This window comes from Notolepis coatsorum, assembly GCF_963971535.1.
Source record: "Notolepis coatsorum genome assembly, chromosome: 18".
Taxonomy (NCBI): domain Eukaryota; kingdom Metazoa; phylum Chordata; class Actinopteri; order Aulopiformes; family Paralepididae; genus Notolepis; species Notolepis coatsorum.
Window position 1 is genome coordinate 86,288,637 of NC_140182.1, and position 24,633 is coordinate 86,313,269.

The 24,633-nt window shown below is 45.5% G+C and overlaps 1 protein-coding gene across 2 annotated transcripts in view; it reads left to right on the plus strand.

Moving 5' to 3' along the window:
• Positions 1-24,633, plus strand: part of fbln1 (fibulin 1) — a 96,760-nt gene that overhangs the window by 3,651 nt on the left and 68,476 nt on the right. For both annotated transcript variants that reach the window (XM_084334620.1, XM_084334621.1), the window contains exons 2-3: positions 14,841-14,949; positions 17,572-17,701. In XM_084334620.1, coding sequence (XP_084190746.1) covers positions 14,841-14,949; positions 17,572-17,701 — 239 coding nt within the window. The remainder of the gene's footprint in view (positions 1-14,840; positions 14,950-17,571; positions 17,702-24,633) is intronic.

A 24,633-nucleotide genomic window follows, 5' to 3' on the forward strand; every position in this document is an offset into this window, starting at 1 on the left:
GGTAAGGAATCTATTTTACCAGTCTTAGGATAATCAGACCTGTTTTCACGGAGATATAAGCTTTTCCCCTATATGTGATATGGCTGTTTGACTGTGCGAGCCATCAGGAACTAAGAGAATCGATTTTCAGCTCACGGCACCAGCGTGCATACGTACACATATACTATCGATAATCTAAAACGATTCATAAATAGGCAGAAAAATGACAACGTTCTAGAATATTACAGTACAGGGCGTTTATCACAGATTATTTTTTTCCCCTTGAAAACGAGGGCTTTTCAAAATGCTATAAAATGGAAATGAACCGATAAAAAAACAATCCGCTTCGACAATGTTGACTGGAAAATGAGTCATTGTTAAGCAACGGGCAGATTAGACACATAGCCATAATTTAAAATATAGATTAGGCGATATTATTGCTAACATTGAAGTGAATGGTGGGTGTAACTGAGGGGTACAATTCCCTGACTGTATTAAAGAGTATGATATATTAAACCACTACTAGTTATGTACTTTAATTACTGGCCATACAGTACATGAATATATATGTTGAACACCCACACAAGAATACGGCATTGACACATAAAGTTCTATTTGGAGGGTATTTATTATTATTAAGCAACGTTAGGTTACAGATTGAGAATTAGGCTCGCGCTTGTATGGCGAAGAACACACGTAAAGTCAGTCAAGAGCGTAAGTCAATGAGAATAGTATGAATACTAGGATGGGTCTAAACTGACGCCACCTGTGGTATAGCAATTACATAGGGCACACTAGTACCAGCTGGAGACACTGGGGGGTTCCCTCCGGGTGTAAGGCCGGCAGGGGTAGAGGAATGTTCGGGTACAAAGTCTGGGTCAACGAGGAATAACGAGGCTCCAGATACAGGAGCCAGTGCATGTACTCCCTTGATCAGTAGACAAAGCAACAGCCTTAATCCAGTATGCTCGACAGCATGGAAGACAGCTAGCCAGCCTCTTCCTAGAGGCGGGCCCGAGTGATGATCCTCACGGGGGGTAGATCCCAAACGACAGTGGGATCGACGGTTCTCTGCTCCAGCAGTCACGGTCCCAAAGCAATATAATCCAACCAGAAATGGTTCTGCAGTCGCCGGTGTAGGTTCTCCGGTGTACATATCCAACGGTTCTCGTCTAGGACTCCTCGGGTGGGGGCACGAGTTTAGGCCGCCCAGCCTGGATAAGTGCACTAGCTATATACACGACGAACCGGTGGTAATGCTGGTCACTGAAGAACTGTAGCCGCACGATACACTATAAATGATCGACTATTACTTCACATTAGAATAAGTCGAACTCAACGTTACTGCGTTAAACTCTGACACTTTAGCAATCTATTCGCACGCGGTTCTCAAGGCTCTATTTAGAGGCAAAGTTGCTCACTTCACTGCACGTTGTCTCGTGGTGAAGGCATCAAGGTTTTGGTAAGACTGAACAAGTGACTAAGTGCTGCTGTTTCCACCTGCGCCGTATTTATACGTAAGGTGAATTATCTAGTGCCAACCTCAGTTCTGTCTCGTATTACTGCGCAGACTCTGGACATGTTGAGACATGCCCGGAGTTGCCTTTGAACTTGCCTTTGGGGGCTTGGTCGTTGGCGCCTAGGGGTCGCTGTCCAATAGGAGAGCGAATATTACTCTGGTTTGTACCCAGGTAAAGGGATATTCCGTGTATATATACAAATAATATACAAGGGATATCAAACGATATACAAATATTATACAAGGGATCTCAAGCAATAAATATATATATTCGGTTTAATCTGACCCTTTGTAACAGTGGGCATTCAAGCACTAAATGTGCGCCCCCTGCTGGGCACTGAAAGTGTTAATAGCCTCGATGCTAACTATATACATGGAGAATGCCATTCACATTAGCATGTAGCTAACAACATCGGAGATCTTTTTGTGAGACTAAACTATCCGCTCTTGGTGGTAAATTGTGTTGATGTTGGTTTTGTTTCATCAACAAATGAGAGGCAGAACAGTACACACAGTGAATGTATCTGTTTTGTTTATTGCACTTTTATTGCACTTTCTTTGCTGAAAAATAAATGCTACTGTTGACAGAGTCAGCTATGGGGCGACAATAATATGTTCATGAGACATGGTTTCTCTCTTTAGCCATTAAACGGCGTGGTTTATTTCACATTGGTACACAGCAGTACATGAGAGTCCTTCTCTTGTGAGAGCGACAGAGGAAGAGACAGAGGGGGAGTCGATATCTCCTTTTATACCTCTATACCTGGCGACATCATTAGCAGCTCTGCCTATAGCGCCCTCTTGTGGAAACAGTTAGACACAGTTAGACAGTTACTTGCAATCATACATAACATCTAACTTTAACACTCCCACTTATGGTTGTCTAGTATACTGTACAACTCCTTCAAAAACAATTTACAAAGAAAATAATACAGTTCAGAGCATCAAAAATGATATGGCAGTCAATACTACATAACAGTCAATATTTACACACCAAACATGACCTCTGCAAATCTTCTCAATTTCAGTTTGGAAACAGCTTCGTCATAGCGTCTGCTACCATGTCGTCTGTTGGACAATAAATCAGTGTCATTCTTTCTTCTCTGATGACAGATCTGATGAAATGATATTTTATATCCACATGTTTACACCTCTGTTGGCACACAGGGTTTCTCGCAATTGCAATCGTTCCCTGGTTGTCTTCATAAACAACAGTTTTCCTATATACATAGTATCCATTCCTTCGAGCAGTTGTTCTAGATAAATACATTCCTGTATTGTCATAGCTAGAGCCATGTATTCGGCTTCACAAGTTGATAGTGCCACTGTGGGCTGCTTCTTTGTTTTCCACGAAACCAGTGAGCTGTCTGTGTTCAAACTCACACAATACCCTGTGGTACTTCTTCTGTCTGTGGTGTCTGCTGACCAATCTGCATCACTGTAGGCTTTAAGCCCTAAGCCCTCGCTGCTCTTTCTGAAACAAAGCTGTTTATCTGCTGTACCTTTGAGATAACGAAAAACATGTTTTGCTGTAATCCAGTGCTCCTCTGTGGGGTCAGCAAAATGCTGTGACAATTTACTCACTACAAAACATAGGTCAGGGCAAGTACATGTTGTCAAATAAATGAGGCTACCTACAGCTTCTCTGTACATTTTTACATCTGTCAATTTCTGAGCATCCTCTTGGTAGTCTAGCTTTTGATCACATGGTGTTTCCCTTGTTCTACATTCTTGCATGTCAAAACGTTTCAGGATATTTTCCACATATCTCTTCTGGGATATTTTTACACAATTGGCAGACTGTTCGAAGTCCATGCCTAGAAAATGCTTTAACCTGCCAAGGTCCTTCATTTTGAATCTGGTGGAGAGCATACCTTTCACCTGTTCCAGGTTTCTAGTGTTGTCTGCTGCGATGATCAAATCATCCACCCAAATGACAATTATCACTTTTCCTGACTCTGTTGACTCCCTTGAGTAAACACAGGGTTCTACTGGGTTCTGTAGGAAGTGATCTTCAATGAGACATGTATGAAGCATCTCGTTCCAATTTCGCCCAGACTGTTTCAGGCCGTAAATGGATTTTTCTAGCTTACACACTAGCTTCTCTCCTTTCTTCTCGTAACCTTCAGGTTGTTCCATGTATATCTCCCTATCTATGGGTGCATGCAGGTAGGCTGTCTTCACATCCATCTGGTGCAAAATCAAACTGTCCTCAGCCGCTTTCTGCATCACTACCCTTACACTGGTCAGATTGGCTGTGGGGGAGAAGGTCTCACCGTAGTCTATCCCCTCCCTCTGACTGTAACCTTTAGCTACAAACCTGGCTTTGTACTTGTTGTGGCCTTCAATACCCTCCTTGATTGAGTACACCCATTTCCCTCCCACTGTCTGTCTGCCCTCTGGTAACTTGGTTAGAGTAAAGGTGTGGTTGTCCTCTAGGGACCTCATCTCCTCATCCATTGTTTCGAGAGGCTGGTCAAGGATCACATTTGTGCCTCCCTCCCCTATGCAATTTGCATACAGGCCAAACAGGTCCACTGACGATGCGGTCTCCCAAGTACTGCACAGCACCCTCTCTCACCTGGACCGTCAGAAGGGGGGCTATGTGAGACTGTTGTTCATTGACTACAGCTCAGCGTTCAACATCATAGTCCCCACCAGACTGGTGGACAAGCTGATCGAGCTAGGTCTGAGCTCCGCTCTGAGCGCCGGGATACTGGACTTTCTGAGTGAAAGGCCCCAGGCGGTCAGGGTGGGGGGTCAGACCTCCAACATCATCACCCTGAGCATCGGGTCCCCCCAGGGATGTGTTCTGAGCCCCCTGCTGTACTCACTATACACACATGACTGTGTGGCCAAGTTCAGCTCCAACTCCATAGTGAAGTTTGCGGACGACACAGTGGTGGTGGGGCTGATCTCGGACAACGACGAGAAGGCCTACCGGGAGGAGGTCGAGGTACTGGAACGCTGGTGCCAGGACAACAGCCTGCTCCTGAACATTGGTAAAACCAAGGAGCTGATCGTGGATTATAGGAGAGGACAGCAGGAGACACACACACCACTGAGGATTAACGGGGCTACCGTGGACAGGGTGAGCAGCTTTAAGTACCTGGGGGTCCACATCGCAGAGGATCTGACATGGACAACACACATAGACTCAGTCGTAAAAAAGGCGAAGCAACGCATCTACCACCTGAGACAGTTAAGGAAGTTCAGAGTATCTGGGAAGATACTCCAGTCCTTCTACTCCGGAGCTGTAGAGAGCATCTTGACTGGAAACATCACTGCCTGGTATGGAAACAGCACGGCACAGGACAAGAAGGCCCTACAGAGAGTGGTGCGCTCAGCCGAGCGTACCACGGGTATTGCACTACCACCCCTGCAGGTTCTATACAACAAGAGGTGCAAATCCAGAGCCTGCAGAATAATGAAATACCCACACCACCCCAACAACAGCCTGTTCATGCTGCTCAGGTCAGGCAGACGCCTGCGAACACCAGCTGCTAGGACAGAGAGACTTCGGCTCAGCTTCTTCCCCCAGGCCATCAGAGCCCTGAACACTGAACTCTCCACACACAAGCACACATGAGCACATGCACAACACACTCACTGTACACGCTCACACACTAGCAGCCACTTTAACATGAGCAGGCACACACTCATGCTGCACACGCCCACACTTAGGGCCACCAAGAAGTAGAGTTGTTCCGATACCGATACTGGTATCGGAAAAGCCGCCGATACTGGCTAAAATGCTGGTATCGGTATCGGCGAGTACCCTCTAATGCTGCGCTCCGATACCATATGACGTAATTTATCAACAACACTGTGGTCTGTTGAGTAAGCATTATAAAACAAACGTGTGCTTAATCGATTAAAGTGTCAATGCCATTTGTCATTTTAACAGCAGATACTTTCTTAAATGTCATCGTCCCGACAGAGCGGTGTTGACGGCGAGCTCATGGGTTCGCTTGGTGGCTGGTGTTATTAGCATTGAACGGCTAACCGAAAGCTAGCTTTAACATTACCTTGGCTAAAGTTGGGGCTATTCATATAATCCAGCAATAATGGCTGCAGACCTGCAAGCAAAGTACAGCAAGTTGGCAAAGGAGTATTCCAAGTTCAATCACAATGTCACCAGTAACGTTACAGTCTTCTATGGTCTTCCCATATACCGGTAGCTCATGCTAGCTAACGGTAGCGTCGTCATTGCACAATTGCACGTCGCGTACACAATTAATGACATGTTGCGGACAGCCATATCGGCGACAATGTTTAGCTTTTAGTGCCAAATGATAAGAGTCTGAGGCGGAGTCTCAAAAGAGAATGTTGAATATTTATTGTGCAAAAATCAAAACAGATCCGACTGCTACTGAACGGAGCCTTGACAGACTGAGTAGGGTATATCTGCAGAGCCAGTGGGTAGCGAGTGCAGCAACGTATAATGTCCGTGTGGATCATTGGAGTAGGGTATATCTGCAGTGCTGAAGCCCCATACTCATTGATTAATGATACTAATACAAATCTATACAATCACCTGTTGTTGAATAAATACCATTACTTTCTAGTTATGACTAAAAAAACAGTATATATAAAACAGTATTTGTTAAAAAAAAATAAAAAATATTATATTTATAAAAAATTTATATAATATATATTTTTTTTTTTTTATGTATGCACTGGTATCGGATAAGTATCGGTATCGGCCGATACCCAAAGCTTAGGTATCGGAATCGGATCGGAAAGGAAAAAATGGTATCGGAACATCTCTACCAAGAAGGGTCACTTTAAAAATAGTATAGTATAACCGGAGATTGTATAAATGATCATGTACAGAAAGACACTACCAAAGGACCCAGTATGTCCTCCATGCTCTGTAAATAACTTATGTACATATACCGATATGCCCTAACATGTTACTTGTTTATTGCACAATATTACTTGTTTATTGCACAATGTTGATTCTATTATATGTTATTTGCACATCGTTGCGGGCAAGACCACCCGCATTTCATTGTATACTTGTATGCCGTGACAAATAAATCTCTTGACTTGACTTGACTCCCATTTACTTGATTCAGGGGACAATATGGCCTCTTTAAAGGTCTGAGGTACTCCACTTACTACTCTGTAGCAGTAATCAATGCTGGTAAGTGTACTGTCATCCTCGTCACTTTCTCTCCGGGCATTGTCTGTCAGATACTTTGGGGGTTTGTGTTCCCGTGAGGGATACCTCCCACTGCTTGGGGCACGTGACGTCACCCTCGGGTGCTCCTTGTCATCGTCCTCTGGGGGTTGCTGACTGTCTGTCTGAACGACCGTGCTAAGTACACTAGGCTGAGGTGTCTCTGTTTCTTCACACCTTACTCTGGAGTCCAGCTCTGGCTCCTCTGTCTGTGACTCGTTCTCACATGTTGTCTTTGTGACAAATTTGACTAGCCTGTGTTTCTGCACTTTCCCTTTACCGGGATAATAGACTAGGAAAGCGGGGCTTCCTTTGTCGTGCCCTACAAAGAGTCCTTTTTCACATCTGGACTCGAGCTTTCCTCTGTCCTGCTGGTAAGCATAACACACTGATCCAAATTTGTGCATTCTAGCTAGATTACATTTCTTTCCTGTCAGTGCTTTTCCTGGTGGTGCCTGTGTGCTTATTAAAGCACCTGTTTCTGGTGTAAGTGGCTTCTTGCACCGCATAATGCCATAGGCTCTTAGGTAGGTTACCAGCTATTAGCTTACACCTAGCCATTTCGAAAAGAGTACGTCCTTCCCTCTCTGCCACTCCGTTCTGGTGTGGGGAGTATGGACATGACGTCTCGTCTTATCTTGTTCCTTCTCAGTGATTGGAACTCTCTATTTGTGAACTCGGTTCCGTTGTCGGACCTCAAGCATCTTATGTTACCATAAAGGGCTACGTCTGCCAGGAATTTCTCCGTGGCATGGAGTGTGTCACTCTTTGCTTTGAGAAAGTAAACAAACACTGCCCCTGTACACACATCTGTAAAATATGGACTTGTTGCTTACTGGACCAGCTAGATCAGTGTTAACTAGCGCAAGTGGTACCTTTACTTTTTCTGTGGGATTTCTGTTTCTCGACTGAGTGAACTTCCCCTTAATGCACACTACACATTCTTTGTCAGGTCTACGCTTTTCACCTTCAATGTGCATGCCTTCTGTCACTGCTTGCAGTTTCAGTAAATCCTCGTAATTACAATGACCCATAATCTCATGCCATGTCTGAATATCGTGACTGACAGTCACATTACACATATCATTATTATTACACTTGTCGTTGTCATTACACTCTGTTTGTAGATAATACATTCTCTTGTACACCTCTATGTTAAATCGCGTACCGTCAGGCTCTACAAGAATTTCTTTTACCTTCATTGAAGAACACTTTGGCACCGTTCGCAGTAGCAGATTTGACAGAGAATAGTTCTTGTGGGAACGAGGGTATGTAGAGAGCGTTCTTTAACGTCACTGTACACCGGTGCCCCTCACTGTCTATGAGGCATACCTGTGCGTCTCCTCTCCCTTGCGCCAACCCGTAGGTGCGCTTCCCGTCTGCCAGCTCCATGCTGTGTCTCTCCGGGTCAAAGGTGTTGTCAAAGTTCTTGAATCGACTCCTGTCGTTGATGACGTGGGATGACGCACCTGTGTCCACGATCAGTCCCTTCCTTTGGGCCTGCTGCAGCTGCGTTGGCCGGGTGACGTACGCTGTCTGCACCCCGAAGATGAAGTCCTCTTGTCCCGCTACTCTCCGGGCGTCGTCTCGATCGTCTCACGTCCACCGTCGTCGCCATCTTGTCCACTGCCGCCATCTTGTCCATGCGCGTACCACGCGCTCTGGTCGCGTTTCTTCCTGCACACTTTGTCTGTGTGCCCCGTGGATTTGCAGAAGCTACACCAAACAGTCTTTGTGCAGTTATCTTTCCGATGGCCTTTTTCTCCGCATTGCCAACACGCCAGCTCCGTCGTGGGCCTGGTCTTCTCTCTCGGCGTCGCTCGGGCCTTCAGCACCCTCTCTCCCGCCTCCGCGGCGGCTGGGTGGGTATCTTCTGAGGCCTCGAAATTTCGCAACTTGGCTCTCCCAGCGTCATGTCCGCTGAACCGTGTGTTACCAGTAGTGTGAACGGTTTGTACTGCTCCGGTAGTCCTCTCATCACCATCGCCATCATTAGTCCATCGCTTGGTGCTTCTCCTGCACTCTTCAGCGCCGTAATGATCTGCTCAGCTCTGATGACGTATTCGGTCACAGTCTCGGTGTGCTCCTTCTTCAGCGCTGTTAGTGTTATGTAGAGCAGGGGTTCTCAACCTTTCTGCTGCCAAGGCACCCCTGTGTTCAATAAAATATTCCAGGGCACCCCTACATACGATAAAGACTTTCCCGGTCCTGTCTTTTTTGCTACAATGATGATACAATTACTCTTTATTTGCCGTGCTGTCGTTGAGATGTTTTGTTGTTTGTTTGTCTTTGTTGCTTGTTGGTGAATCTGCAAATATGAATTGCCCCACGCGGGATTAATAAAGTTGTCTGAATCTGAATCTGATGACAAACGTTTTTTTTTTAAATACAGAAAAGGATCACTAAAGTGCTATCTGTTGCAGCTGCACTGTTCTCCATAAAAATAGCATATTTGGATAAGTTTAACAATTTCTCAAAAACAGAAAATCATGTATTTTTTTTAAATACAGAAAAGGATCACCAAGTTACCATTTCTCAAAAAATATAAATAAATACAGAAAATAAGCACTCGTTCACTCAGTGGACATTTCTAGCTCAATGCGAGGTCCGCTGCTGCTGGCTAATAATACGGTCAATACGTGGGGAGATCTTTGACAAGGCAACACACGCATGTCATCATCAAGGCTCAACTTGGCCCTATATTTTGTTTTCAGAGCTGTCATGGATGAAAAGCCAGCTTCACACAGATATGTGGGGCTGAATGGTATCAACACCTTAACTGCAGCATCATGAGATACTTGGTACTCAGCACCACACTCTGAAACTAGCTCTCCAGGTGGTATCAGATGAGATTTCAATGAGTTCTTCCAAGAGTTTGGATGGAGATGTGTCAGGAAGCTTTGTCTCAATGTTGTCTGTAAAGTTTTTTTTTATCCAGAGTAACTTGGTGATCCTTTTCTGTGTTTTATTAAATAATGATTTTCAGATTTTTAGAAATGGTCAAACTTATCCAAATATGGTATTTTCATGGAAAACAGTGCAGCTGCAACAGATAGCACTTTAGGGATAATTTTCTGTAATCCAAAAAGAATTTGGATTCACTATAAAGTGCCTGTTCACTATAAAGTGCCACGTTTTGATATATTGAGCTTTAAACTTTAAGTACATTTTTTGGAACACGCAACCTAAAACACCTTCCTCTCCCAAACCGTTCCTGCAATTGTTTTATGTTGCATGATGATCATGGATACATTTATTATGTATTGTATTTTTTATGTTTAAATATCAACATAATCTGTCTGTCCACCCTCAGTACATTTACTATCAATATAATATAGTAGTCTGACTTCATCATCTTTTCAAACGCACACACATAGAGGGAGAATGCCCCCCCCCCCCTTCCTTCCCAGTCATCCTTCCAAGTCCCCACCCTGCTGTTCTCTGTCGCTCTGAACAGGGCTTTAGCTTGTTGTTAGCTTATGGTAACGGGACATTCATTCCGGTCTTAAACACAACGTGGTCATAAACGAATGGCAAGGATTGCAAAGCATGTTATATGCATTTGACCCGTTGCGGAATAAAACAGCAGGGATTTGTTTTGGGTCGCAAAAACACTACCCTTGCTGTGTTTCAATGTCTGCGTTCCAGATCCAGACGCTACTACTGCTGAGCTGAGAGACGCTACTGCTCAGCCTGCTGTGTGGAGATGCATCCTTATTGGCTGTGTGCTGTAGAGCGGATATGAGTCACGACACCACGGATTTTCAAAATAAGAGTATCATAATGACCTTAATGTTGCTAGCTTTCGGAGCCTATTTAATATAGCTGGAGCTGCGCGTGGGCATAAATGCTATAGGATAGGGCTGGGCGATATGACCAAAAACGTTATCGCGATAAAATTATAAAATTATTTTCATATAATTCGATATCGATAATTATCGTCGATATAATGTCCGTCAAGTTTAATTGACTTCTTATGCTGCTGCGAATGTCTCAAGTCGAGTTGATGTCGTCATCAGTCCGCGCACGTTACGTTAGTAGTTAGCCGACAAGCGGAGTATCTCATGACAATAAATATGACACTAAAATACTCTCTTCCGCCACAATATATTGAAACGAACTGTATACCTCACACTACTATAAACGTGGCCTCAGAATTCAAAACACACACATACTCGGCACGTAAATATATAAAACATCGGCGTGCAAGCTAATTAGCCTAGCAAGCCTGTAGTATCTAAGCGGAGTATTCCATGACAATGTGCTAAATATTACACTAAAATACTCTCTTCCGCCACAATATATTGAAACGACGTCCACTGTATACCCCCACTACTATAAACGTGGCCTCAGAATTCACGTCACACACATACTCGGCACGTAAATATATAAAACATCGGCGTGCAAGCTAATTAGCCTAGCAAGCCTGGTTGTTGAGTGAGTCCTACCTCCTTCCGGGTATACTTCGCTCTCGGCCATCTCCTTCACTGATTGGTTGTTAGCTGTTGTGCGTAAACACGTCATCACGTAACGTTGGTTGTTGTCAGTGAGTGTGGTGAGCCGAGGCTGAACGGAGCCAAGCTTGGAAAATCGATATATCGAAACTTTGCGACCACGTTTCATGTTTATTTCGAGGAAATAATTTATCGCGATAGTTATCGTTATCGTTTTATCGCCCAGCCCTACTATAGGATTTTCAAAATAAGACTGTTGTCATTCTATATTTTTAAAGAACATTGCCAGGCATCTCGCGGAACCCCAGGCAGCTCTCCGCGGAACCCCTGTGTGCCGCGGAACCCCTGTTGAGAACCGCTGATGTAGAGAGATACGATTCGGGGCCTTCCTTGTCCGATATAATGTTCTCTCAACACTTTCAGGCTTTCTCTGCCTTTGTCCTTAGTGTCGCGGAATATCAGCCCCAAGCTTGTGTCGTCGAGCAGTGGTGCTAACTCACAGTATGCATCTGCATTATGCTTGTTGTCCAGGGCTCGCGCGGCCGCCGTTACTTCTCGCGTGGGGGCCGTCAAGATCGTCGTCTTCAGTCCCACACCGTGCATGCAGCACAACATGCGCTCTTCCCAGAGCTCATAGTCCTCGGCTCTTCCATTGAACAAGGGCCATTTGCTCTTTCCTTTTGTCGCCATCCTCTTGTTGATGGTAGGCGTAGCTTTAGTTCTTGTTGGCCTAGCGTCTAGCCACGTGGTGCTCCCGGTGCTAACCTAGCCTATACTTTAGCTAAACTTGCTACCCTTTATTATTTTGCCCCTGCGTGATCTGGGCCCATAACTTGTTGACAGAGTCAGCTATGGGGCGACAAGAATATGTTCATGAGACATGGTTTCTCTCTTTAGCCATTAAACGGCGTGGTTTATTTCACATTGGTACACAGCAGTACATGAGAGTCCTTCTCTTGTGAGAGCGATGGAGGAAGAGACAGAGGGGGAGTCGATATCTCCTTTTATACCTCTATACCTGGCGACAGCATTAGCAGCTCTGCCTATAGCGCCCTCTTGTGGAAACAGTTAGACACAGTTAGACAGTTACTTGCAATCATACATAACATCTAACTTTAACAGCTACGTTGGCTAAATGGCTCACGCGAGGTATTTAAAGATGGTGGATTGTTGTTTTTTAGCAGGAAGTGTGGTGGCACGTTCAACCTTTCTGATTGGTTGAAAATGGCCTTCATGTTTGAACTACATCGCCACCTACTGCTTTGGCATTGTACTACATGTATATACATCACTGTGCTCAGGAGGCAAAACTTGCCTGCCATTACGTAGCGTCCTGAAAAACAAAACTGAAAACTGAAAACGAAACTGGCCCTAGTGTAACCGCAGCCTTAGTCTGGCTGCAATGGGCAAGCTGTAGTGAGCCAGCTAATGTTGCTTCCTGGTGTAATAATAATAATAATTCATGACACCCCAGTGATCCCAGAGCGCTTACAGAATCCATTATTCGTTCATACACAGTCATACCGGTGGTGGTAAGCTACAATTGCAGCCAGAGCTGCCCTGAGGCAGACTCACGGGAGCGTGGTGAATAATCATCGCCTACGGCCCCTCCGACCACCACCAACATTCATTCACATGCATACACATTCATACGAGGCAAGTAGGTTAAGTGTCTTGCCCAAGGACACAACGGCAGTGGGATGGACATGGGCTTGAGCGGGATTCGAACCACCAACCCTTTGATCATTGGATGACCCGCTCTACCCCTGAGCCACGCCGCCCCACTAAGTGTGTAATAAAACCTCTGTCCATACCCCCCCCTTTCCTTCCAGGTTGAGGTTCATCATCATTTCATGCATCAGCGTGAGAAGTGATGTTTTCATTCTGTGGTTTGGTTTCTCTACTGCATTGCTAGATTGGAAAATGATTAATTCTATATCAGTGACACCACCATTTCGCAATGGTTTACCGTTGCAATTCACTCTTAGTCATGCCAGCAAGTTCACTACTGTCCTTACCGTCATTGACAACTACAAACATATACAGTAGGCCCCCCAACATATTAGGAACTATTTGGAATGGTATTATTATATTAATAATCACGTCACCTCAGTCCCTTCTAACAAAGTGCCTTCTTTTTTTTTTTAAACTTTATTTTTTTAGCGTTTATCGCTTTTTCTGGTCAAGCATGACCGACAGAAACAGGTTGAAAATGGGATGTAGAGCAGGGGAAGACATTCTGAGAAATGACGGTGGGTCCGGGAATCGAACTTGTGTCCCCCAGATCCGTGACGAGCACGGTTTTCCCCGACGCAGAAATAGCGCCGAGATATGCGGTGAGCTACGGGAGCTCCCAACAAAGTGCCTTCTAACATAATTGTTTTGGAAAAAGTATTTTCATTCCTTGATTTTACTTTTGGGACAAAAGTAGTACAACTATAACTTGTCCTCCCTCTCTCTTCAAACTTATTATCCAGGTTTGTCAACTTGCCAAGCTTCCACAGGCAGACACTATATCATACAGGCATCATCGCTCAGTTTGTCTTACAATCACTGCTTGAATTCATAATAATCCCTAGCCTTCCACAACTATAACCGACAACAGTCATATTCTATTACAAAGGATCAACAAAATATATTTCTTGCCGAGTTTATTTTCTCATTTTGGCTTGGGAGGATTTATCAACTAATACTGTCTTTTTTTGGACCCAATGCAAGAAAGTTCAGGCAGCCAGTCTGCCAAAGCTATTTCACGTTTGGCAGATCACACAGACCACAGGCAAATGAATGTATTTGATGTGATTGCGACGGCTGATTGTTTACAGTCGAGGCATTCCATGCTCACTAATCCACATGGGTCGGCAGAAGGAGCGCCACGGAGCTGGTCGCTCTCCAGTCAAAAAGATTTATTTATTTATGTTGTTTCTGCACAACATATCTATCATTCAGTGTTGCTGGCAGAACACTTACGGACGCTCCCAATGCCAATACAGGGCTTTAGGATTTCAGTTTTTCCATTCTTCATGGCACATTAGACAAATAAACCGATTGCCGTCGAGTATGATAGCAATATCCTCTTGTTTGGGTAAGATCAATATGACTAACACCATTAGCATAAATAGTATGTCAGACGATTTGTTTTATCAAGGTGACTCTGACAGGGGAGCCGTAGTGGTTGTGATTATGACTATCGATTATTCTGCCAATCATTGACCATATTCTCACGGAGGCCATTCTGCTCTTATGCCACTGAGCGTGACATAAGAGAAAGATGGCCACTGTGTGATTATGGTTTATGAACAGCTTTAGCCTGCTCTTCATGTGAGGACCTGGTCCCGGGAGGGAGTCTCCAAGTAAGAGTGTAAATGTCTCTAAGTGAGTGTGCAATGAGACGATTGTGTGCGATTGTGTGTGAACATAATCTGGGGTCTCTAGATGTCCCACAGTGACAATATCTGTACAATACATGACATACAGATACAGTAGATAGGCTGACCACATTCCTGCATACAGACATATGCATGCAATGCGTACACATGAACGTGCACACACACACACACACACACACACACACACACACACACACACACACACACACACACACACACACACACACACACACACACACACACACACACACACACACACACACACACACGCATACAAGCACATGCCTGATCATTATTTTCAACCATCCCTACAGGAGGAGAGCAACTGTCTATGGAAGACTGCTGTGGAGATGGTCGCGACAGAGGCGTGGATAACCAGGACTGCACAGCCCTCCCTCTCATCTCAGAGTCAGCGACATGCAGGTGAGGCGAGCGCTAGGAGCCGTTAGCCGTGCTTTTATCAATCACAGATCTACATGCCATTACGCCTCAATGCAGGTGAGGCGAGCGCTAGGAGCCGTTAGCCGTGCTTTTATCAATCACAGATCTACATGCCATTACGCCTCAAGTAGATCGCCCCGACGCAGTAGCGGATTGGCAGTAGCAGCAACCGCTGTTCCCTCTGTCACTAGACAGCCTTACATTCTCTATATCTGCACAGGAGACGGCCACTGCAGCGCTAGTCCCGTGGGGTTTGGTGTGCACTACACGAGGGAGGGAGGGAGGGAGGGAGGGAGGGAGGGAGGGAGGGAGGGGGGTTTGGCTCTATAGGCCTTAATATGAGATGGCTTTACCTTACTGCCATAAATCTCCAGTCACATTATTCACTTCATGTGAGAGCGGGAGACAGTGGGGCACTAACAGTGATGGGATAATAGCAGCTATGGAGGTAACCTTAGAGGGGGTGCTGTCACAGGTTCAAGGCCAATAAGCTGCACCCTGATGGCAAACACATTCACCAGGGCCACCTTAGTGATCCCAAATTTGTCCAAAGCACAGTGTGACGGGGGGGAAGAGAGGAAGGGGCAGACATTTTGGGGGAGTACGATTGAGGGGGGGGGGGGGGGGGGGGGCTTAAGAAGAGGGGGCTATTTCCAAACCCAGGAAATACCTCAGAGGTGAAACACGACAGAGAGAGAGAGAATAACAGGAAATCAGAGGGATTATTTCAGACACTGAAGGGAAGGGGGGGGGGGGGGGGGAAGTAGGAGAGAAGAAAAACAGGAGCACGACTGTGCCCTTAAAAGGTTCTGCAGAGGAGGCGTGTGCCCTGACGTGAAGTGGAGATCTAGTTTATGTGGAAAGAGATTTCTGGTAAGAGTTGATAAAGAGGCTTGTTGGAACCGGCAAGAGAGGGGGAGTCGCGTGGTGCATTGTGCTCTCTGTCCTGTGAAAGTGCTCAGAGTGGGCTATCCAGACAACAGACACACGTCATCACTCTTAACTGATTGGACTGCACCGAAAGACTGACAATAGATTTATGAAATCAATAAAAATGGATTTACTAGACGTATTATTACTGATGATTACTTGGTCATGTGAGGAGTTGTGGCAGTTCCTTCCACACGTTTTTATTTTGAATGTAGAATCTAAAGAGAAATAATATCGGTACAACTCTCTTTCTCTCTTAACAGTTTGAGTGCCAGCCATTTAACATTGGAAACCCCGTTGAATGCCAGCACCCACTTCAATGATAGCGCTGTGAACGCATATTCTCTCTCCTAAATTATGGCTATGTGTCTAATCTGCCTGTCGTTTATCAATGACTTGTTTGCAGTCAACATTGTCAAAACGGATTGTTTTTTTATCGGTTCATTTTCGTTTTATAGCATTTTGAAAAGCCCTCGTTTTCAAGGAAAATATATAGATTCCGTGATAAACGGCATTTACTGGAATATTCTAGCATACACAAAAACGTTGTCATTTTTCGGCCTATTTATGAATCGATTTCAAATAAACGCTAGATTATCGATAGTATATGTGTACTTATGCACGCTATAGAGGCGGGCTGAAAAATCGATTCTCTCATTTCCTCATCAGGAATCACCGCGCACACACACACACACGCATAGGGCAAAAGCTTATATCTCTGTGAAAACAGGTCTGATTATCCTAAGACTGGTAAAATAAATTCCTTACCTGAGATCAGATGTTATCCAAAAAGATTATTCCAATTCCTGATCGCCATTCCAAATATCGATCACGCTTATTGATTACAGTGTTGGTACTGTAAATACATAATCTTCGCTGTTCTGATGGCCGGCGATCACTTGGTCTCTTCAGATGCCTCGACGGAAAAGTAAAATGAGGAAACTGACCACTCCCCCTGCATCAATCTAAAGTAATGGGGTGCAGTTACACAGGGAGAGACGATAGGGGGCGGTATCTTCCCAATTGAGCTCAGAGAGACTCTGCAGCACTAACCCGAGGCTCGATTGATGAAATATGAATTCAAATCGCCAATAAAAAAAAACTGCAAACAGACGCTATATAGCGTCGGGGGCACTCAAAGGTCGGCATGAACTAACGATAAATAGCGTCCGTGGCATCCAATGTGTTAATACCCGTGGGCCTATCTGAATATCCGTGATGTCATCATCTCCAGGCAGGTATACGGTTCCTGATCCAGTAGAACACTCTCCGGTCCGTCACGCTGGCTCATCCCATGGGCCTGCTGTATTTCAGTGATATTGTTCTAGGAGTGGCGCCTTCATAAACCACAAGCCAAGTATGGAGACATCCTGGGGTTTGTTAGCCTGAGCCCAAAACAATGGAACAAACCACGCCCGGAGAGTACTGTTCTACCCCTTTAAACCATACTAAAGGCTAAGATTACCAGAACACAACAAACTTCCAGAGCTCCACCACCACCACCACTATCACTACCACTACACCACCCACATGGGCCCCTCTCACCTGCTGTGTGACGGCTCAGAGATCCCCATCGGTCATGCCCAAGGCTGGTTTTAATGGGCTGCACACTGAGGCGTCTGCATGTTGCTCTCTCCGGAGCGCGTTGACGGGTGTTTGTCTTTGTGGCGACAGGACCGTACAGGAGCAGTGCTGCGTCACCGTGCTGGAGGACAGCATGTGCACCACGGGCATCAACATGGCCAAGGACCAGGGAGCCTGCGAGACCCTCTTCACCAGCACCTGTGAGACCAAGACTGCCAAGGTGTGTGTTAGTGTGTTAGTGTGTGTGTCTGTATGTCTGTGTGTGTGTGTGTGTGTGTGTGTGTGTGTGTGTGTGTGTGTGTGTGTGTGTGTGTGTGTGTGTGTGTGTGTGTGTGTGTGTGTGTGTGTGTGTGTGTGTGTGTGTCTGTGTATGTGTGTGTCTGTATGTCTGTATGTCTGTGTGTGTGTCTGTGTGTCTGTGTGTCTGTGTGTCTGTGTGTGTGTGTGTGTGTGTGTGTGTGTGTGTGTGTGTGTGTGTGTGTGTGTGTGTGTGTGCGTGTGTGTGTGTGTGTGTCTGTGTGTGTGTGTGTGTGTGTGTGTCTGTATGTCTGTGTGTGTGTCTGTGTGTGTGTGTGTGTGTGTCTGTGTATGTGTGTGTCTGTATGTCTGTATGTCTGTGTGTGTCTGTGTGTGTGTCTGTGTGCGTGTGTGTGTGTCTGTATGTCTGTGTGTGTGTGTGTGTCTGTGTGTGTCTGTGTGTCTGTGTGTGTGTGTCTGTGTGTGTGTGTGTGTGTGTGTGTGTGTGTGTGTGTGTGTGTGTGTGTGTGTGTGTGTGTGTGTGTGTGTGTGTGTGTGTGTGTGTGTGTGTGTGTGTGTGTGTGTGTGTGTGTGTGTGTGTGTGTGTGTGTGTGTGTGTGTGTGTGTGTGTGTGTGTGTGTGTGTGTGTGTGTGTGTGTGTGTGTGCGTGCGTGCGTGCGTGCGTGTGTGTGTGCGCGCGCCCGTGTGTGTATGCAGGTGTGTGTATGTGTGTGTATTTGCAGTGAGCAGGATTGGGCATGTCACTGCAAGGGAGGAAGGGAGATTGTTGATGTCAGACAGATTATAAATTCAACTCTGATTCTGGAGTCTTCCACAGGATCCCGTCCCCTTCCAAGCTCATTATCTCTTCTCAGTCTCCCCGCATACTTATGCAACTTATGTTGCCAAGAGAGAGTAAGTAGATTCCCGGGAAGATGAGATCATTGTTAATGTTGGGCAGGACCAGGTAGGCAGTGTGCCTTTACTTGATATCCTGCCAATTGTAGGTGGGTCCTCCGTGAATTTGCTCAGGGTTTTGTGAAGGAGACTAATGGCGCTTTTCCACTGCATGGTACCTACTCTACTCTACTCTACTCTACTCTACTCTACTCTACTCTACTCTACTCTACTCTACTCTACTCGGTATTTTCGGTTTTCCATTACCAAAGTACCTGGTACCAGGTACTTTTTCGGTACTTTTTTAGTCCCTGCTCTGTCGTGGTTCCAAGCGGGTAGAACTGGTACTAGAAAAGTCACGTGAAACACTGCAGACCACTGATTGGTCAGAAGAGAGACGCGTCACTCGTTGGAGAGTCTGAACGAAAACAGAAAGCCGCCATCTTTAATGTCTCGCATAGGATTTCATTATGGTTGCAGCAGGCATAGATATATGGCAGCAGGCACAAGTTCAATAAACAACCGATACAGTCACTGTGTATTCTGCCTCATTTATTGATTAAACAAAACCGACATCAACACAATTTGCCACCGAGCGGAGAGTTTAGTCTCGCAAAAAGATCGCTGACTTGTTAAGGCTTAAGCTTATGTTGTGCTAGCGTTTTAGCATGGCTATCGTACATAGCATGATCAATATAACTCGCTATTGATTGTTTGTATGAGTAACGTTAATGCTAGTAGAATAGACACAACGTGAGGTCATCACCATCCATTTTAAACCGGTTATTACCTAATGCTAACGTTAGCAAATAGACGCGACTGGTAACGTTACAGCTTGTTAGCCTAATGCTAACGTTAACGTTAGCATAGACAGCCTAGCTAACGTTAACGCTTGTAGAATAGACACAATGAGAGGTAACGTTAGCGTTAGCAGAATAGACACAACGAGAGTCTCGTTAATGTTGTTATTGATTGATTGATTGATTGAAAACTGTGTTTTACTCTGGCTTGCGCATAGCTCACGGACATAGCTATGCTGGAGCTCTCACAGAGCTATGGAGCTCTCAGCTGTACACCAGCAGCCCCGCCTCCCCACACGGAGACAAACTGACTACTTTATTTTAGTACCTGCAGTGGAAAAGGAACGAAGTACCAGGTACCTAAAGCGAGTAGAGTAGAGTAGGGTAGAGTAGAGTAGGTACCATGCAGTGGAAAAGCGCCATAAGGGTTTACACGCAGGCCCAGGGGGATGTGAGGTATGTGAGGTCCTGGTATCTTGTACTATTAGTTATTATGTACTGTGTTGTTGACATGTCCCGTGGTCCAATACCACCCGAGACAAGTTCCTCCGTTTAATTGTTGGGTTGTCTTTTTGACAAAAAAATAGTTTTAAGCAGTGAACCTTTGAACCAGAGTCGAAACACGTTGCCACATACAAATGTGTATATACTGTATCGGTGCAGCTTTGCATTGTTGGTTTAATGACACTCCTCGCCAGGGAGTGAGGTGAAAGCAAAGAAGTTGGATATAGGAAGAGGGAAGATGAATGGGAGGCGATGCCCTCACTGAAAACGTAACACACGTCATTCACGCCATTAGAGAAACTGACTTGGGCTGAATAGCAATCAACTGCTTATATATCAGGAATGTCAATTTTAATATTGTAAATAAAATAATTTCTCAATTTGATGTCAAAACTAGCCAAATCGCTTGCCTATTTTACCTTGTTTTTTGCAAATAATCAAAAAAGTTTAAATATGTCGTCAGTATGCAATAAAAATATAACAAAAATCCCTTTAAAAAAGATCCACTGAATGACATTCCGAGTTTAAGCAATAAAAATATAACAAAATCCCTTTAAAAAAGATCCACTGAATGACATTCCGAGTTTAACATGTCAATATGTTTCTAAGACCTTATTCACCTCTTAAGCTCTAGCCGTATTTTCAGAAAATCCGCCTAAAAGTACATACCCAAGTAAATGGAAGATTTCTCCACTTCTACAAGATTAATTAGCATATTCCTGGTATCTAGGGACATCTATGGACCTCAGGGAATGTATTCCCAGTCTCATAAATAGTGTGTCTGTTACTATGCTTGAGTATTGTAATGAACCAAAGGGGAATATAAATATTTCTTAATTTCTTTTCATCTTTGATGGTGAATAACCCCATGGTAACATTGGCCAGACGTGAATAATTGACACTGAGCTCATTCAGCAACTTCTTGAGATCAAGTGTACAATAATTCTAAGCAAATGAATAAAGGGCAGATGATTTACAGGGGGGGGGGGGGGGGGGGGGGTTGTAGATACAGTAGGGGAGAACGGGGGATGTTGTCACACTTTTTACTCTAGTGTGAATTGTTCATAATCAAAACATCTTTCAATAGTCATTCCTACATTAAATTGAAGCTTAAGTTGTTGGCTTGAAATGTGTATCCCTCTCATTTTCCAACGTATTGTAACAAAGAGTTAATCACCTATCAAAGACACCGACACATTGTGACAACCAACCCGACGCTTGTCACACACTATGGGGTTGGTTGTCACCATGTGTTTTAAAACTTTTAATGGGAAAATCTTAAAAAGAAGATAAGATTTAGATTTCAGATAATGATTGAAGAAGTGCGTCTTTAGTCGACGGCGAAAGATTGGACGGGTTTCGGCTGTCCTAACTGGGGTGGGTAGTTCATTCCACCATTGTGGGGCAAGAACTGAGAATAGACAAGAAGGCAGAACTAAATTTGAAAGTTTAATTGCATTGACAAGTTGACAAATACATAACTTAATGCATCTTAATGAACATAAACAGGAAACACATCTTTAGGCCATCCTATATAACAAAATAAGAGCACAATAAATCGGCCTAACAATAATAGCCTACACAACATGTGACAACCGAACCAACCCCAAATAAAATGTGACATGTGTGACATCTCCTTAGCAAATGATCTCAATACCTTCTATGCGAGGTTTGAGGCTGGGAATAACAGCACCAGCCTACAATCCACTGCAATGGAGGGGGGGACACTGCTGATGGAGACTCAGTGTTCAGGGTAACAGAACATGAGGTGAGGAGGACCTTTAAGAACGTGAATATCAGGAAGGCAGCAGGACCGGACGGTATCCCCGGCCGCGTCCTAAAAGTCTGTGCCGACCAACTGGCCCCGGTATTCACTGACATATTTAACCTCTCCTTGGAACAGGCTGTCATCCCCACCTGTCTGAAGAAGTCCACTATTATCCCTGTACCCAAAAAATCCAAGCCTGCTTGCCTCAACGACTACCGCCCTGTAGCTCTCACCTCCATAGCCATGAAGTGCTTTGAGAAGCTAGTAAAGGGCTACATCTGCTGCTCCTTCCCCATCAACCTGGACCCCCTGCAATTTGCATACCGCCCCAACAGGTCCACGGAGGACGCCATAGCCCATGTGCTGCACACAGCAGCATCACACCTGGACAAGAGGCAGGGGAACTATGTGAGAATGCTGTTCATCGACTACAGCTCAGCATTCAATACCATAGTCCCCGCCAAACTCATAGCCAAGCTCAGGGACCTGGGCTTGAACTATGACCTCTGCCAGTGGGTCTTGGACTTCCTGACAGCCAGACCCCCGGTGGTGAGAGCAGGCAACTGCACCTCCTCATCCATCACTCTCAACATAGGGGCCCCCCAGGGCTGTGTTCTGAGTCCCCTCCTCTACTCCCTGTACACACATGACTGTGTGGCACAGCGGAACAACAACACAAGCATCAAATTTGCTGACGACACAGTAGTAGTGGGCCTGATCTCTGCAAACGACGAGAGGGCCTACCTGGAGGAGGTCAAGGTTCTAGCGGGATGGTGTCAAGAGAACAGCCTCTCCCTGAACATCAGCAAACTTTAGGAGGTCGGGGGTCAGGGACTACAGCCCCCTCAGCATCCACAGGGCACCGGTTGAGAGAGTGAACAGTTTTAAGTACCTCGGAGTCCACATATCCGAGGACTTGACATGGACCTCACACATTGACAGTGTTGTGAAGAAGGCACGACAACGCCTCAGACGCCTAAGGAAGTTCCAAGTCAATCAGAAGATCCTTAAGAACTTCTACTCATGCACAATAGAGAGCATCCTGACTGGAAATATCACCTCCTGGTTTGGGAATAGCACCGCACAAGACCGTAGCAGACTACAGAGAGTGGCCCGCTCAGCCGAACGCACAATTGGAGGGGGGCTTCCCACTCTCCAGGGCATTTACAACAAGTGGTGCATGGGCAAGGCTAAGAGAATTATCAAAGACTCGAGCCACCCAAACAACTGCCTCTTTGAACTGCTGCGGTCAGGCAAGCGATACCGGAGTCTCATGGCAAGCACAGAGAGACTCAGAAGAAGCTTCTATCCCCAGGCCATCAGGATGCTCAACGAACAATAAAACTATGTAACAACCATCAAATGCACTCACAGCACACACATCCACACGCACACACTCTAAACATACAACTCACTGCAGCACCCACTTTAACCACTTTAGTACACCTAAGCACACTTTATATTTATCGGTAAAGAATTTGCACTACAACCCATACCTCATTACACCTTACTGTAAATTATATTATACCTAAATTGTACCTCATCCCACTTCTGCTTTGCACTGTATAGTATATTGTATGGTAACTCAGTTACTTCTACTCTACATAGAGCATTGTATATATGTATATACTGAACATTTTGTCTACGTACTTGACTTCTATTTTATACTTGCTATACTTATTTTATTATCTATCTTTGCCTAGCACAGTCTCTGGAGCGAAACAGAAATAAGCATTTTGTATAAAAGTATTCTGTACTTTTGTATGACAACTAATAAAGAAACTTGAAACTTGAACCCCAACTGGAATGTCTTGATAGCATCAAGGCTAACAGCCATCTAACAACTAGTTAGCTAGCTAACAACAATCTAAACTATAGCTATCCCTTCACACTTTTTAAGGGTAATAATTGTTTCATTATAAACCAATTGTGTAAAAGCCTAGAAGAAAAATACTGAGGAGCGGAATATTTACAAATGGACATGAAAAACACAAAAAGTCCTCTCACCTCAAATTCAGCTGTTTCACTCCAAATGACAATGTAGGTGAACTCTGACCCCAATTCTGTGAGGTTCGCCTCTTCCCTGGACCTTTAATTCCTGTTCCCTGGACCTTTAATTCCCTTTCTCCTTACCTCTCTAGCCCCCACCCTCGCGTTCGTTTACTCTCGTCTGCTCTTCAGCAGCCCACACCCTTGGACTATCTTTCATTATCTGTTTGATTGGTCCGTGCCGAACACACACTTCTAGTTCAAGTATCAATTACCATCACGCACCTGATGTGTGTTCTAATTAGCGCCCCAGTGGGCTTTAAATACCTTGCTCTTCCCCCCAGTCCTCGTCGGGTCGTTCCGTATCATTTCTCTATCTGCAAACTCCTACGGGAGATTCTCTGTCTGTGGGCTCCTACGGGAGATTCCCTATCTGTCTGTATGCTGTTCCATCTCCGGCGTGGGACGAGGTGCAAGCCTTCGCCACCTGTCGCCGTTTGCCTGGAGTGGGACACAGTACTGCGCTCTCTAATTCTCTACGGGAGGTATTCCAGTGTTCCACTCCAGACCCCGCGCCAGATGCGCTCTCCGAACCGGCGCGTTCTCCAAGCAGACGCGTACCACTCCAGACCCCGCGCCAGATGCGCTCTCCGAACCGGCGCGTTCTCCAAGCAGACGCGCACCTCTCCAGACCCCGCGCCAGATGCGCTCTCCGAACCGGCGCGTTCTCCAAGCAGACGCGTACCACTCCAGACCCCGCGCCAGATGCGCTCTCCGAACCGGCGCGTTCTCCAAGCAGACGCGCACCACTCCAGACCCCGCGCCAGATGCGCTCTCCGAACCGGCGCGTTCTCCAAGCAGACGCGTACCACTCCAGACCCCGCGCCAGATGCGCTCTCCGAACCGGCGCGTTCTCCTCCAGACGTCTAGCCTGCGCGCTCCTACTCCATCCCTGTA